Here is a 17145-nt window from a genome sequence, read left to right as displayed (position 1 = left end):
CAAAATGAATTGGCCATGAGGCAAAGCAGAAGAAGATAGTATGGATAAATCTTTGCATAGCATTCTTTTTCTCTCTCGCGCTGTAATGTATGCCTTCCTAAACATTTGCTTGAAGGACACTTAAATTCCACTTGTTCAGCCTCTCACCTCAATGATGAAATCTTTCCCATCCTTACTGTGGACAGCTTTAACTGCACAAATGTCAAGGCCTCCAAACATCTCAGCTACAGTATCTGCCCAAAGCCGGTATCTACAGAAACAAAATAGGATTGTTTATATGAGCCCACATTTTTAAAAGTCAGAGATATCAGTATCTTTATGTTTTACACATACACGGTAGACTACAAAAGTTCATAGGACATTGGAATAAACGAGGATGCTTCAAATACATTAATGATATAGATGGTTTCTTGTTCATTAAATATATTGCTAATATAGTAATGTTGGAAGGCTCAATAAGTTGGAAACACAGTTTGATTCATTTCAATCTGGGGATCTTTCCAACTAAATGTAATAGTGCTAGAGTACCACTTTCTTGTGAGTCAAGTTCATGGAAGCCTGGGGCTAGGAGTTTGGTGAGTCACTGAAGCTTTCTGGCTAAGGCTTTTAAATGCTTTTCAAAATAATGGACCATAGTATTCTTCTGAAGTATGTGGATGAACCTGGAGAAACTATTTTACAATAGCTTCTCATTGGAGATAGTAGATTCTCATTGGAGAGATAGATTTAGAGAATAGTGATGGGTCGCTCCCCTTAGGTGCCGTTCTTATTCATCTATGGCAGTGGTTCTCAACCTATGGGTCCCCAGATGTTTTGGCCTTCAACTCCCAGAAATCCTAACAGCTGGTAAACTGGCTGGGATTTCTGGGAGTTGTAGGCCAAAACACCTAGGGCCTCACAGATTGAGAACCATTGTCTGCTCCTGCTATAAAACATGTACATAAGAGGTTATTAGGCTCAGTACCACTAATATGCTGATGACCTCTCTCTGTTAAAATACAAGAAAGTGAATAACGGATTGGATAAAAGCTTTAATTTAGCTTAATCTGAGCAAGAGATGCTCCTACTTAGTCCAAAGGCAGATCGGAGAACAGTGAAACAACCTGTGTAGAATGGGGTCAAAGTTTGGATAGCTCCTGAATCTGGTTGAGCAGGTTTTGGCAATGTCTATGTGCATGTTTGGATAGCCACAGCTGGTACATCACATGACTGCATTCCTAGACTCTCAGGGCTGTCATGATGAGTGCTTGTACTTCAGAATTCAAGAGCTACTTCATAAGTGACAGCAACTACCTAGTACTGAAACCATAGCTCTTCATTCAGCTAGGCAATACCAACATGCCCTCATGTGCACACACCATTTTGTATCTTTTGAAATGTTTTCACTAATTATTAGTACTGCAACTGCAAATTCTGAATTCTGCTGTTACTCCAGTGTGGCATCTACAATTTTAAATAGTGGAATACAATTGATCTTAAATAAACATTGTGTTGCTTCTTTTAGAAAGATATTTCAAGAACTGAACATTTTCTCCAGTGATGGACATACTTCCTGGTCTCTGTCCTTTAAGGGGACAGAGACCAGGTTATCCTTTTCAGTCTCCTCTTCTCATAATAAACTAAATTCAAGAAAAAAAACCCAAATGTGCTGAAAAGATGAAGTGATAAGAGGAGGGGAAAAACAGTCTAGAAGGTTTCAGTAGTAAATTTCAGGTCCCTTCCTAACTTGGTATCCTCTGAAGGCTCCCAATGATACTGATCTCTGAAACTGGCCCTGTGAGGGTAGTGAGTAACAGCAATAGTCTTTTCATTTAACTTTTCATCCTTTAAACTTTCTCCCCTTATCCATTCATCAAGTTCCTTGGCTGATTATTTTAAGCCATTAGGGATCACACTAAATACAGATTTTTTTTTGTTCCTGATTTTTTTTAATGGTATGTATTGCTCATACTGTTGTTGATGAGCTGTTTCCTTCCTTCCTTTTTATCTGCTAGCTAAATCTCTTATACACTTGTTATTAGTTACATTTGTCAAACATTTGAAAAAACTGATTGAAAGACAAGGAATATGTTTGTATTTATCATAGTCATCATTTCTCTGTTGAATAATAGACATCCTGGGTGTGACAATGCAGGTGTGTTAATACATCTTCTGACATTAATTTTTGGTTGTTGCTAAACCATGCTCACTGTCTGAACTATTTTGTGAATACAAGCATTTTGGGACAATCATTTGTTTGTTGCTTATATGAAAGAATGTCTAGTTTATTCCAGTCTATTGAAGTCTCATAGAACAAAAGGCTTTCAACCACTCCAATACTCAAGTGTCCCATTATTTCTGAAATTCTGATCTGACTTAAGCAGCCTTGGGGATGTTAATGAAAAAACTTTTCTGAAGCATCTTTTTTTCTCCAGAGCCAAGGGGGGACAACGACAAATGCAATTCATAAAAGAACCTTTGCTCTGTACACAGTAGGGTAGAAGATGGAAGTGATCCTCTCTCGACATGATAAAAATCACTTCACTTGTCAAAATTCTCCCTTCAACACAACCAATAAAGGCATATACATCCTATGAAGGCCATCCCTATCTTTAGGAAGAGTGAGATGGCTACGTCAAACTACTAAATTTTGTGTGTACCGAGAAGGAAGCAAATAGTCTTGTAGAGTATAGGAGCAGGTATTGCTAAAGGGGAAAATGGAAGGAAAAAGGAAGAGGGGCTGACCAAGGGCAAGATAGATGGATGGTATCCTTGAAGTGACTGGCTTGACTTTGAAGGAGCTGGGGGTGGCCATAGCCAAATGGGAGCTCTGATGTGGGCTGGTCTATGAGGTCACTGAACGAATAAAAAACAAATTGCTGAAAAGAAAGGAACTAATTTTTCTTGTTGTCCTGTCAGAATTACACAGAGCAGAAGGTAGAGAGGAAAGGCTTTCTTCTTCCTTTTGTGGTCTTTTCTATTCCCCTTAGGCAACTTCTGCCAGCATATTGAACTTCTTCCAGGACTTCTAGGAAAAATACATGTGACATCTCCTTTTTTGTTTTTTTCTGATGTCACAAATAATGTGTCCTTCTACAACATTATAATAGCCATGTTTGTAAGGTAAGGTCTCTCCCTTTGAGTATACCCTCCCCCTCCCTCAACATGATTGCCTTTCCTTCTCGCACTTGTAGGATTTTCAGCCTCAAGTTTCAAAATAACTATGTGTTTTTTATCCTTCAAGATTTAAAGTCAGCCTGTTTAAAAATTAAATTTTATCAAGGGGTCAGATGGGCGTCTTTGCTATCTTTCCAACCATCTAGTGGATTCCTACTTATTTTTTCTTATCACACATCTACAAGTCTATCAAGGAGGAAACAGCTTCAGAATGCCTTTGGATTGGTAGCACAAGGTGTCCCCATGGGAAGAAAGGCAGGGTATAAATAAAGTAAATAAAAAATTAGGAGCTCTCTGTCTGGAAGTACCCATCAACACACATTCTGCCTGTGATTACAAAATGTCTTGGGCATTTGTATTGGGTCACATTATCTGAGCCACAAAACAGAGCTCTGACAGTAAAAGCTCATGCAACTGATTGAGACAGTTCCTGGCTGGATTTCTAACTGAGACCACTGTAAACAATGTTGTTGTTGTTGCTTCCACTGTTGTCCCACAATGACAAAGAACTTGGAGAAGAGAGAACGATAGGAGCCAGAGGTGATAATTTGAATACCTTTTTTTGGCAGAGGAGTTGCAAAGTTAGAATAAATTCACATAAGTGAGCTGATTCTTTCCCACACTGAGTGTCTATGAAGTGAGGGGTGCCAAGGAATGCACTGTTGACCATGGGGATTAACTTTATGAATCAAACAGGTTATCCATGCTAATATATAAGGCAATGCAAGGCATTCTATCACAGGGACTGCATGAAAATCATGATAAAAGAATGGCTTTTCACAAAGGAATGAGAAAGAGGGAATACACGGAAGAGATGGCAAAACCTTAGTTCCGATTTTAGCTAAATGCAAATATGAAATTAAATAGGTAGTTAGTCTCAATCAAGAATCAAATGCAGGGGTTAGGAATAATAAGCTAATGGTTCCAAAGCACTTCAATGCAACTTGTAACTCCTTGTTGAGTCCTAAAAGATTTTGGTTCGCAAGTCTCTAAATTTTAGGTGTGCAAAGATATACTTGAACATGTGAATATGAAAAATTCTCCTTACAGAAAAAAAATCTCAGGAGAAAACAGAAGATGGATGAACCATCTATGTTCCTGCTTCTAGAGTAATAACATGCATGTGTGTTAAGTACTTACATATGGGGCACTTCAAGCATAACACAATTTCTCTATTGGAAAGCATTTCACTGTAGGAAACAATTCATTTTCTTTGTGATTTATTACAGTATTTGTAAATTTCTATTATAAATTATACCTTCTTGTAAGTGTATTTAGATGTATATTTAGGAAATCATTTAATAGTGAGTCAGAGCAGCTAGCTCGTTATTAACTACAATGCATGAAAACATCTCTTCAATGTGTCCTACCACTGTCTGGAGACACAAAAACTGATGTTAGGCTCTTCTGCATGTAATCCAGATGCTTTACTACGCAACTACTTTAAGACTCAAGAAAGGCAACAAATATAGCCCACCTCTATTTATTCATCTGAAGAAAGAATATTACAGTAGTGTAGGCGGGAGATGCAGAACTGTGGATAGCAACAGAGACAATGTTCTAGTTCTCTCCTTTCTTGGGAAGCAGATGGCCTGCAGGCCTCAGATCAGAATGCAAAATGCAAATGAGACCTCTGCACTACTGTAGCAGGCTTTGGGGCGAATGGTTAATGCAGGCCTAGTCCTGACCCAAGGTTTGCACTTTTGGCTGTAGTTCTTCTATTCATTACCTCTCAGTCATGGCAATCTGTTCCAACATAGCAGAACCTGTGTTTGCTTTCCAGTTTCCAGAGATCGATGTCCTCCTGGGAAAAACAAACAAGCCACATGAGAACAATCAAACCCCCTAAACATGGCAATTTCCTCTCCAAATTCAAGGCAGAAGGGGGGAAATGAAGGGAGCAGAACAGTGTGTATGTTGGCAGACAATTGTTTTCTGAGCCCTGCTCTCCTCTGTGCTCTTAACCATTTCTGATGGCCCAGGAAATGTGTAGCTAGATCCATAAGCTGGGAAGGAACTTCGCCCTGTGTGTTGGCATCCTCCCACCTAGTTACATCTTTATCCAGAAACTGGCTGGGTATTCCTTTACTGGCCTTATGAACTCTCTTCCGGGTATGTCAGCTTTTGTACAGTAGAAATGTCTGTGAAAAGCTGGTGGAATAATTAACCTTGCACTCCACACTGTGGAATTGAAACTGCACAGAAAGCCATGCCAGAAAAGCAAGAAAAAGCTTCCCACAGACATCAGTGGGCTTTAGAGTGTACTAAAAAAGGGGCCATCTGAGCAAAACACTGAAGAAAAGCTGGCTTTCACTGAGTCTGCTTTTTATTGTGGTTGAAATATAGTGCTTTGCCGCTGTAGAGTCAATGGCACTAAAAGCCACCCACCAGCTTCTTTGGATGACTCTTCAAGAGTTATTAAAAGAATTTCTCATAACGAGCTGCTAGTGTCTTTGCATGCTGCTAGTCTTGCTGGCAAACATGATTGTCCGAGCTTTGTGTGCCACATTTACAAAACATGCCCCAGCTGATGAGCGTCATGATTATCTGTGTCACAGAAAAACGTGAGAAAAGAGAAAGCTTCCCAAAAGCTCGAACTATTCCAGAGCCCATATGAAATGTTCTAATTCCAGTTCTTTCTCCTGCCATGATGCATCATTTAAAACAAAGTAAGCATTCTTTCCCATTCTGAGATTTAAAAATCAAGTATAAAATACACTTCTTTGCATTATTCAAGACCGATATAATTTGCCTCAATAATTGTAGTTCAGGCATTTTAGTGCATTAGGAAAGCAAGAACATGTAACAAAAATCCCTTAATTACAATGACTATTCCATTTTGTAACCCAATGCTAACAAGCTGAGGAAATAATCATACTTTAATCCCCTGAACAAAGTTATTATTGTTCAGGAACCATTTTACATAAGGAGACATCACCGCCTAAAACTGAAATTTAGTTTTCATACATTTTGCCTACATACATTTTCTCAAGTAAAAGATAAATGCCAACTTGACTTCACTTCCATCAACTAACCAGATGCACATAAAGTATGCACATCTGCAGTTTCTGAAAGAAACAACAGATTAAAGTAATGCTGTTTCATTGGCCCCATCTGTTTGTTGAATGAAGCTGCAAGCTGTCTGACAACGGTCTCTTATGCCAGTTGATAATGATTTCCTTCCATTCAGTCTGATCAAACATTCTGGGTAATGTAATAGCGTGCTTGAATATTTTAATGAAATTGGTCAGTGTAAAATATTTGTCTTTATCCTTTTGTACAACTGTGTTAAGTGATGTATTGATCTTTTCAGCAGCTTCCATGAATAAATATTGTATCTGGATTACATATGTTATTGGGTTACTGCTCCAAAAACTATTTTCTGACATGATTTTTGTTGTTGCTCGAACATAGTTATTTGGGTGTTCTTTTTTAGCAAGGGGAGTTGTCCCAGTCCATTGCAGGAAAAATGCTTAGTCTTCTGATACTTTAAAAATGAATATGTTTCATTTGGGATTTTTTTTTTACTGTAGTTAACATTTCATGAAAGCTTTTACCAAATAAAAATGGTCAGCCTTTAAAGGGCCACAAGGTGCTAAGTGGTACTTTGATCAAAGCCTACAAACCTATTTTTCTTCTGCATTTTGCAAGGCTTTTAGAGGTTCTCAAACAGTTTGTTATGCATCTTTTTTTGTTTTGTTTTTCATAGGATTTCTAGTTTAAGGTTCTACTAGAGACAATAACTTGTTTTTAGGGCTTTCCAAAATCAAAAGGCATCAATTTTAATTGTTCTAGATATAGAGATGGCAAACAGCAAAGCGTATAAGTTTATGGCTTTAAGAAAAGACAAAAATGTGGGAAATGGGAGACATATGGGAAGAAAGATTTTTCAGGACAGCAGAGAAGTGAAAGCAAATAACAAAGTTTAGTCACAGATGTCCAATCAACTTTCTCCCAAGATCTGATATGGCCAGAGCACCTTAATGCACTAGTAGACTCCCTTACCTACAATATGTTGCATGCCACAGATTTTGGTGAACTCTGCCACCAAAATCTCAATATTTGGCTCAGTACTCACTAAAATCTTCAACTGCCATGTCCTACAGCTGCTGCAATGTCTTAGCATTTGTGTGGTCCTCATTATTACTTTATATTGTTACTTTATAATATCTAAAGTATATTATTACTTTATAACTCCAACCTTCTACTTTAATTTTCTTATCTTATGTACCAAGGCAGCAGCAATCGCCAGAGTGAATTATTTGCATTTACAGATCTCTCACCTATAACATATACTCATATAGGCAGTCAGTTAGGCCTATTACAGTGGTAATATTGAAACATAATAAATTATTTAATCAAAGAACACCAAGAGTGTTTTTTTTTTAATTAGACTAGAATATAACCCCAGAATCGATACCAAACTCACATGTAAGCTTTGTAATTGTTGCCAATTTTCTGGATTCTGATATCATATTTGGAGTCGATGAAATTCTCTGTTGTGACATAAGTTTTGGCCATTGCTACCACACTTACAATGTCTTGGAAGTCATGCTGGTTTTCAATTTTTACCTTGGATTGAAAAAGATGAAAACACAAACAAAAAAACCCTGTATGAGTTAAGAAGTTGCAACAACAGTATGAGATTATATACAAAAATATGCAGGATATCTGATGAGGAAATATATCTTAAAATGTTATCTACCTTATCAAAATAATCCAAAATGCATTGTCACAATATTCTGCCCTGTAGCTGCTACAGAATCTCCCCCTTAGCACCACACCTTTATGACCACACATTTCCCATGCCCATATTCAGTTTGGGACTGTTTTCTCCTCCCTCCTTCTCTACCGCCTACTCTCCAGTCAAGCTCTGTTGTTGTTGTTGTTACCCAGAAACCCTGATTATTAAACAGAGCACCTAAGATTTCTGGTAGATGAAGCCTAAAAGTTTGGGAATCATTGGATTAGAGGGCATGCTTATGAAATCTGCAGATGACACCAAATTGGGAGGAATAGCTAATACTCAGAAGACAGGATCAAACTGACCTTAACAAATTAGAGAACTGGGCCAAAACTATCAAAAATAAATTTCTACACTTAGGCAGTGATTTCTATTTTCGTCTAATTTAGTATTAACATGCTGTATTTGCTGCTGAAAACATCTAGCTAGACAGGAGACAAGGGGGGAAGGGGCTGGGTAGGTGTAAAAAGACTGTAAAAATAGCTTATGTTAGGAACACTTCTTTGTTAACTGAGGTATATCTATGAATGCAAATAAATATCTCCGTTACTTTTCTAAAGGAAAATAATTTGATCATAACAAGTGATTCAACTATATACATAGGCTTCCAAGTAATCAAAGTCATCAGATCTAAACTGTATATGTTATTGTACATTTTATCTATTATTTATCTGCCATGTATCTATCATTTGTAAAGATATTTTCTGGGATAGACAGATTGTTGACATGGAAACCAAGAAACGCAGTTACTCATGATGAGTCAGTCTGAATTTGTATACTGAACCTCAGGAGAATGCTGAGAACAATAACTCATTGGTGAACATAGTTATTATCCACCCTGGGACCACACCTTTAACACAAGTTTGGAATTGTCTAACTGTTTTCATTTTAAAGAGATATTAATGGCCTCTGGAACAGGGACAACAAGGGGGGGATTAAGTCCCCCATTCTAAGCCAGAAGGGTCTTCCATGAGACAGTGAGATAAATTGCATCACTAAAACCCTTAGGAATTATGAAATGTACACTAAATAATCAAGAACACACACAAGAACACATTAACGTAGTAGACAGCTAATGTAGCTGAGATTCCCATGAACCGTCAAGTCTGCTGAACATGGGAAGGGAGACCTTTGAAATACACATTGTATTTGCAAGAGTCTTCATATTTAAAGAAGACTACATTATAACTGACAGAGGAATAATGTGGTCTCTGCCAACTCCAAATTTTCTTGATACAGGTTGACCATCCCTTATCAAAAATACTTGGGACCAGAAATGTTTTGGATTTTGGGGAGATTTTGGAATATCTATTGGCATATATGTACATAACAAAGATGGGACCCAAATCTAAACAAAACATTCATTGATGTTGAACACACACATGATATGTACATACAATGGTGGTAATTTTATATAATTTTTGCATGAAATAAAGTTTGTGTACTATAAGAAATCAAAGATGTCACTATTTCAGCCATCTATGTGGACAATTTTGACTTCTGGAATACTTCATGTTTGGTATTCAGGATAAGGGATGTTTAGCATGGATACTGTTTTCATATTTTCTTTTGAAAATATACTCGTAACTATATATTTTGTAACATATTGCCACAGTTTTTGCTTTTAAACTAGTGTAGTGGAGGAACAGATGCGATTGTAGATCTTATAGGTATCTCGGCATTTACTTAATAGGGTCTTACATATGTTTTCCTTTGCTTGGTATATTATACACTTAAATTATATTGTACAATTCACTTATTATTTTCCCATTGGTTTCAATGTTCTGTTTCAGTTGCTGCTGTCTGTTATTCGCATGTAATACATTCTGAGTTTTCATTGATTTGTAAAAAAATGTACCTACACATAGGCAAGATTAATAACAACCTGTCTGCTAATGTTAGGTCCCTACACCTTAAAAACCATTCCGGGGTCCACAGAAACATCACAGACCACAGTACAGGCACATATCCTTTACCACAGCTCCACTGTGTGGGTTACCTATTCCTCACTGTGTTTACTTCTTTTGGAAATTTTGATCTTGTGGGAGTTACTACCAACTGATCTGTGTAGCTCCTCTGTGGAAATGAGTCAAACAATGACCATATTGATGTCAACAAGAGTTTATTTAGAGTGCAGATAATTGCAGAGATTGAATGGGGTTTTTAAAAACAACACAGCATGTTCTTGTATTTATGCCTGTCCTATTTAAGATATATATACCATATATTCCAGCATATAAGATGAGCGGGCATATAAGACGACCCCCAACTTTTCCAGTTAAAATATAGAGTTTGGGATATACTCACCGTATAAGACTACCCCTCTTCCAACACACACCAAATAATTTTTTTAAAAGCATCAGATTTGATTTCAATGTGGTAATTTTCCTACTACTGTACCTCCTCTGCCTCTCAGATCTCACACATGCGCACCTGCACCACTTCACTGCAGTCTTCAGAAGCGGAATCTGAGAGGCAGAGAAGGAGGTACAGTAATAGGATACAAAGGCAGGCTAGACAGGTAAAAGAGTTGTGTTTTTCTGGGCTCAGAGCCACTCTATCACTTTTTTTCCCCATACCCCGGGTGCCCCGGATGCCTGCAGCTTGCTCCGCCCTTCACTTACACCTTCCCGGTGAAGCGCCCCTTCACCTCACCATCGGGACCGCATTAAGTCCACGAATCCTGATGAATGGATTTTCTTCTACCATACTTGTACAGTGTCGCCCTTAATTGTTTCATACAGTCACTGCATATGGCAGGGATGTGGCCACTGTCATTTTTGAGCTCCCCCCACTATATGCAGCAACCACAGATTCTCCAATCCGAATTGGAAGTTTCAGCACCCGCTCTATAAGACAACTCCCGCTCTATAAGACTACTCCCATATATAAGACGACTCCCATGCATAAGGCTACTCCAGTGTATAAGATGACTCCAGTGTATAAGATGACTCCCGCGTATAAGACAACCCCTGACTTTTGAGAAGATTTTCTTGGGTTAAAAAGTAGTCTTATATGCCAGAATATACAGTACTTCATAAAAAACATAAACCTAATGACAATTTGGCAGAATTCTTCTACAGAATCTTGTGCTCGATGTTCTATCTATGGTACATGAGGCACAGGGAAGTAAAAAAGGGCAGGTTCTCAGAATGAGGAGCGGAGCACAAAGGAGAAGTTGCATTTTGATTTATCAGAATTATGGCCAACCTTTCATCTAAGAAGCAAGCCAGTTCTACATATGGAAAAGCCTTATTTTATCCTCACAACCATCCTGTAAAAGAGATTAGGCTATTGGTGATTTGTCCTACACTAGCCTATCCAGACACTCAATTTCTATAGGAAGAAATTTTGAATTGGGCTAACCTGACTATAACAAGAGAGCCAGAATGGTGTGGTGGTTTGAACACATAATTGGAGACCAGGATTTGAGTCCACATTTGCTCATGGAAACCTACTGGGTGACCTTGGGTGAGTTACATTCCCAGTCTCAAAAAATCCTGTGACAGTTTTGCCTTAGGGTAGTCATAAATCAGAAATGACTTGAAGGCACATAGCAACAACAACAACAACAACAACAACAAGCATAATATACCCAGTATAGGTAAAGGAAAAATCTGAGTGGCACACTCCTTTGGGGAGTGCATTCCAAAAACAACCTTTACTAGAAAATAAATATTTCCCAAGTTAGGCAAATATGTCACGGGAGACTAATGTCTACTCCTGTGCTGGGAAAGAAATGACAAGATTGGTTTGAGGGGGATGGGGTGGTACCTTCCTATATACAACTACTCGGGCACCCGTTTTAATAGCTAGACCACAACTGGCTTGGTTATTGTTTACTTTCAAGTTATTTCTGACTTATGGTAACCCTAAGGTAAATCTATCACAGGATTCTCTCGGCAGAATGAGTTCATAGAAGGGTGTTCTTGCCTTGCTCTGAAGTTGAAAAAGTATGGCTTGCCCAAGGTTTTCCAGTAGGTTGTCAGGGCAGATAGAGATTCGAACCCTGGTCTCTCTGTGTCCTAGGATGGATCAATGCTGTAGAGTTAATGCAGTTTAATTCCACTTAAACTGCCATGGCTCAGCCCTATGGAATCCTGGGAGTTGTAATTTTACAAGGCCTTTAGCCTTCTTTGCCAAAGAGTGTTGGTGTCACAACAAACTACAAATGCCAGGATTTCATAGCACTGAGCCATAGCAGTTAAAGTAGTGTCATAATGCATTAATTCTATAATCCAAAACTCAACACCCTATATGATACTAGCTCTCTTATTACTATGCTATGTTACAATATTTTTATAGCTGGACATTGAAGAAAGTTAACAAAAACAGAAGTAAATCATTAGAAATATAGTGCTTGAGGAGAGTTCTACAATACTGCATCCTGCCAAAAAGATGTATAAATGGGTTCTTGAGCCATTCATGAAGCCTGGACTCTTCTTAGAAGGCAAAAGAAGCAAAGAGAGAGCTCTTCCACTATAATCTAGATTGGAATCGGTTCAAAAGGAATTGGTTTCAGTGTGAAGTGATTAGATTGACAGGTTTGAGGCCAGGAAGGTGATTACATTGAACATGGAACTTGGCCTCAAGAGGCTTTGCTGGTCCATCCCCCTCTGTTCCATTTCCTGAAGAAATGTGCGTTATTGAACTAGAGGCATAGGGGGTGAATAAAAGGGAAGCTAACAGATAGGTAAGGAAGTAATACATTATTCCTCCAAAGTTATCCTGCTGCCCAGCCACATTTGGCAGACCATTGGGGATCTTTTGGTTGCATTTTTTGGAGCTGATTTCAACCTGGATCTGGAATATACAGGAATCAGCTGCAGCCCATTTTTGGCTGAACATGGATTTTTGAAAAAATTGCCACATCACCTGACTCCAAACTGCATTATAGTGTGAATGTAGAAGGGTCCTGTGGTTATCATATGTTGGGTATGCAATGAAATTGCATAGCTCATTAGAAAAGACGATATTTTTTCAGAAGTGGAAGGCAATAGGAAAAGACGACTGCATTACAAGTGGATAGATTAAACTGAGGAAACTTTGATCCTGAAAAGCTCAGCAGACCTGTTAATAACAGAGTGTCTTGTAGACATCTCATTTATAGTGCCTCAGGCACTTCCAGTCCCTTACCAGAGAGGATACACTGGTCAGTACCAGTCTGTCCTCTCTAGTAAGGGACTGGAAGTGCCTGAGAGACTATAAAAAGTCTGTTCCTACCTGCAGGAAGAAAGCAAAAAGAATTTCTTGCTATTGTTCTGCAGGCAGGAACAGACTTTTATATTTTAGGCATTTAAAGACTGTCTGCTCAAGCAGGAAATACTTTTAATAACATGCTTATTTTCTATCTGTAGTTTTCCTTTTAATGGCTTAATTTTTATATAGCTTAATTGCATCTTTATTTTTTGTATAATATAACTGTTAGCTACATTTATTTACCTGTTGGAAACTGCATTGAGACATACTGTGAAAGATGGAGTATAATATAACATCACCATATGTCAAAGTTGACTCCACAACAATTATCAGCAATAAGCTTGAATATAAATGCACCATACTAGCAAATGGATGGTGACATAAGACAGGCTGGTTCTATCCAGACACAGTAATTACAGGAGGGATCAAACAATGTGAAGCAATCTTTCATAAATATGACATCACGAAAACCACAACATGCTTCTTGGCAAGGAGTCGGACTTGATGGCCCACGAGGTCTTTTCCAACCCTATGATTCTATGAATTTGTGCTCTATTTAGAATGGAGTCCAAATGCAATTCCAGGTGCATTGAGTTCTGTGGAAATCTCTCTACCAGATAACTGGAATTTGCTTGCATCTTTTTTGTAAATATGTTTGTAGTAGTGCCTGAGGTTTCAGTGCAGCAGGAGGTTGATGAGTTCTCTGCATCCTGACTGAGGGTTGCCTTATTCCTTCTATTCCTGGGAACACTATGAATCATTGTTGAGTTGTATGTTTTCCAGGTGGTATGGCCATATTCCAAAAGCATTCTCTCCTAACATTTCTCCTGCATTTACAGCAGACATCCTTTGAGGATGTCTGCCATAGATGCAGGCGAAATGTCAGGAGAGAATGCTTCTGGAATATGGCCATACAGCCGGAAAACATACAACAACCCAGTGATTTCAGCCATGAAAGCCTTCAACAATACAATCATTGTTGATTTATTTTTCAGGAATTAAGGCAAAGAATCTACTGAATAGCCACTTCATTTGGGCCTGAATTTGAAAAAAAGTAAACTTTATTGGATGAAAAGCAACAGTAGGGAAGCTGAAGTACTATCTGGAAAGCAACTCATCACTAAAAGGCCAAAGAAAATGAAGAGCAAGATCTTTCTTAAGCTACTTCAAAGAGTGTCAGAAGAACATTAGCTGTCTCTCAGAAATATGATTTTGTAAGTCTTTTGCTAGAAGTAAATGCATACTGGTTTCTTAGTGTTGCAGTCTTTTTTTAAATAAACTAATATGCAATTCTAGAGGCAAGTTGTAAATGACGTAACCTCAGTACAGGGATGAGTCACACTGGCTCTTCCAGAGCCTACAGGAAACCTCACCCTGATGTCAACCTGCTCTGTGCCAAAGTACTGATTTAATTTTCTTTCTTGTGGAATGCAAAGTTCTCCAAATTCTCCTTTCAAGGCTCCCTATTAACGATAGTCCAAATAAATGCAAAATGAAAAACGCCCAGCTATTTGAGCAGTAATTTAATTCCATCAAGCTTACCTCAGTAACAACCTGTATGTGCAGACTGAAAGGCATGCTAATCTATACTAGATCTGCAAACAGGAAACCTTCTGAAGTTCTGAGCATTTTATTCTATTACTATTCAGCCAGGAAGGACAATATATGGGCTGCATCATTGATATAATAAGGGGAAATTCAATGGAGCTAAAATCCTTGTCAGAGTCATTTTTGGATTATAGTATACACAAATTCAGGAATATGCTAATAGTAATTTAGCATATATTTGTAGAATAGTAGGCAACCTGGACTGTAATGCCTATAAGTCATATCCAGCACATCCAAAGATCCAGCATAACAACATCAGGAAAACCAGGTTGTCCATCCCTGATTTATAGTGAGATGGGTAAAAATTGCTTGGCTAAAAGTTTACAATTGTGTAGTGGTGTTAATTTTTTAAGAATAGTCTAGAATTTTTGTTATGCTCTCTGTCTCTACCCTACTAATATTAGAACCTAGCTACTTAACCAACAAATGTACATACTGTAGGTCTTAGTAGCTGGTACCATGTAACTAGTCTCTTGAAGTGCAGAATTGCACACACAAAACTCTCTGAAAGAAGCACATTATGAAAAAGAGTAGTAAATTAGCTTTGAAATATATGGTAATAGTACACTCTTAACATGCACATTTTGTGGGCTTTTAGCTGCTACTGACACAAGCTATTGCCACCATTATCAAAAGCATCAAAGCTGTTGTCCACTTACCACAGACTGAGCCTTCCACGTAATCTCCTATTAAACAGGGCTGATCCTCCCATTAGGAATAGTGCAGCAGCCATCTCAGGCATGGTAAAAGGGCAGCAGATCAATATTTTATTTATTAATTCCGCAACCTTTACTTCCAGGGAGGAGACAGTTACTTGTAGGATTCCCTATCTGAAGTGCCAAAATAATTTGGTTGGCCTTCGGAATGGGATACTTTCAATATCCGAAAACAATGGTATTCCCTCTACGGATGTGAGAGCTGGACCATAAGGAAGGCTGAGCAAAGGAAGACAGATGCTTTTGAATTGTGGTGTTGGAGGAAAAGTCTTAGAGTGCCTTGGACTGCAAGAAAATCCAACCAGTCCATACTTCAAGAAATAAAGCCCAGCTGCTCATTGGAGGGAAGGATATTAGAGGCAAACATAATAAGAAGACAGGAAAGCTTAGAGAAGAATGATGCTTGGGAAAATGGAAGGAAAAAGGAAGGGCCGACCAAGGGCAAGATGGATGGATGGTATCTTTGAAGTGACTGGCCAGACTCTGAAGGAGCTGGGGATGGTGACGGCTGACAGAGAGCTCTGGCATGGGCTGGTCCATGAGGTCACACAGAGTTGGAAGTGACTGAATGAATAAACAACAAAGGCAACTATCTATATTGGCTATACTGATAAAACCCAATTTAGTGGCCTTTGGAAGCATTTTCCTCCTAAATATTCAGAAATACTTCTGGTGTGGAAGGAAGAACAACACATTTCAGTGTTGGGAAAAGTAAATCAAAACTGTGGAATTACAGCCTTTTCAGATTATATATCTCCAAATCACCCAGTCATCATGGCCAGTAAAGTGGGATACTAGGAAGCGCAGACCAAAAAATGGCAGGTTCAGGCAGGGCCGTAGCCAGAAAAAAAATTCGGGGAGGGTTGAAAATTTCAAGGGGTGTGTGTGTTTGAAACCTGCCTCCTAGCTCACGCTGAAGCCAAGAGCAGAGCAGGGGGCAGAGCAGCCTTCAATAGACTGCAGCTCCGCCCCGGTCAACCACCTCTACCAAGTCTGGCCTCCTTAATAAGAGCATTCAACACCCCCCCCCCCAACTTGGTTGCTTCGCTACATTGACTAATGTTGCAAGTAATGACAGTGTGAATAAACTGTCAATATTTGCTTGAGATAGTGCTTGCAGTTCTGGAGGGACTCTTAATTTTTTGTGTCTCATACACTTAGCATGGGGATTTGGTTAACCAGTTAAAATTCATGACTAAATCAGGTTTTTTTTTAACCTGAAAAATTTTGGGGGGGGGGGGGGGTTTGAACCCCTACCCCCCCCCCCCCTTCGCTACAGGCCTGGGTTCAGGCTCTGAGGAAGATTCTGCAAAGTCCAAAGGCTACTTTCAGAAGTACTGGAGAATATAGTGTACAGTATCTGAGTCACTGAGAACAGCCTTGCTGAATTTCATTTTATCAAAGCAGAAGAGAGGGAAAGAACACATACATCTCAGGAAATTAGGTTCATGTGTACCTTATGGCTTTAATTCCAATGCCATTGCTCTTCTCAACACCCTCCTACCACCACATCCATTAACTTTTCCTTTTTAGGGAGCTAATTTGGACTATAAATGAAAAGTGAAACTATCTGGAGGACAGATGTATAATCTGGCTATTTAGAAATAGGAAGTAATGGAAATTTCAAGCAACAGTTTTTCTCAGGGAACACACATTGCCTTTTTTGTTTCAATTTCAAGAGGTTTGAGCTACTTATCCAAGATGGGTGCTTTTAATACAGTG

General features: G+C 38.7%; 1 protein-coding gene across 1 annotated transcript in view; it reads right to left on the bottom strand.

The window, feature by feature from the left end:
* The window catches only part of SYN3 (synapsin III), a 218293-nt gene that overhangs the window by 15528 nt on the left and 185620 nt on the right, over positions 1 to 17145 (bottom strand). The window contains exons 8-10 of the mRNA XM_060776945.2: positions 7586 to 7728; positions 4886 to 4960; positions 148 to 250 (exon numbers count right to left, since the gene is read on the bottom strand). Of these exons, the coding sequence (XP_060632928.2) occupies positions 148 to 250; positions 4886 to 4960; positions 7586 to 7728 (321 nt within the window). The remainder of the gene's footprint in view (positions 1 to 147; positions 251 to 4885; positions 4961 to 7585; positions 7729 to 17145) is intronic.

The sequence above is a fragment of the Anolis sagrei genome, chromosome 5 (genome assembly GCF_037176765.1).
Source record: "Anolis sagrei isolate rAnoSag1 chromosome 5, rAnoSag1.mat, whole genome shotgun sequence".
Lineage (NCBI taxonomy): Eukaryota > Metazoa > Chordata > Lepidosauria > Squamata > Dactyloidae > Anolis > Anolis sagrei.
The sequence above is the reverse complement of the archived record's forward strand: the minus strand, read 5'-3'. Positions and strand labels throughout refer to the sequence as shown.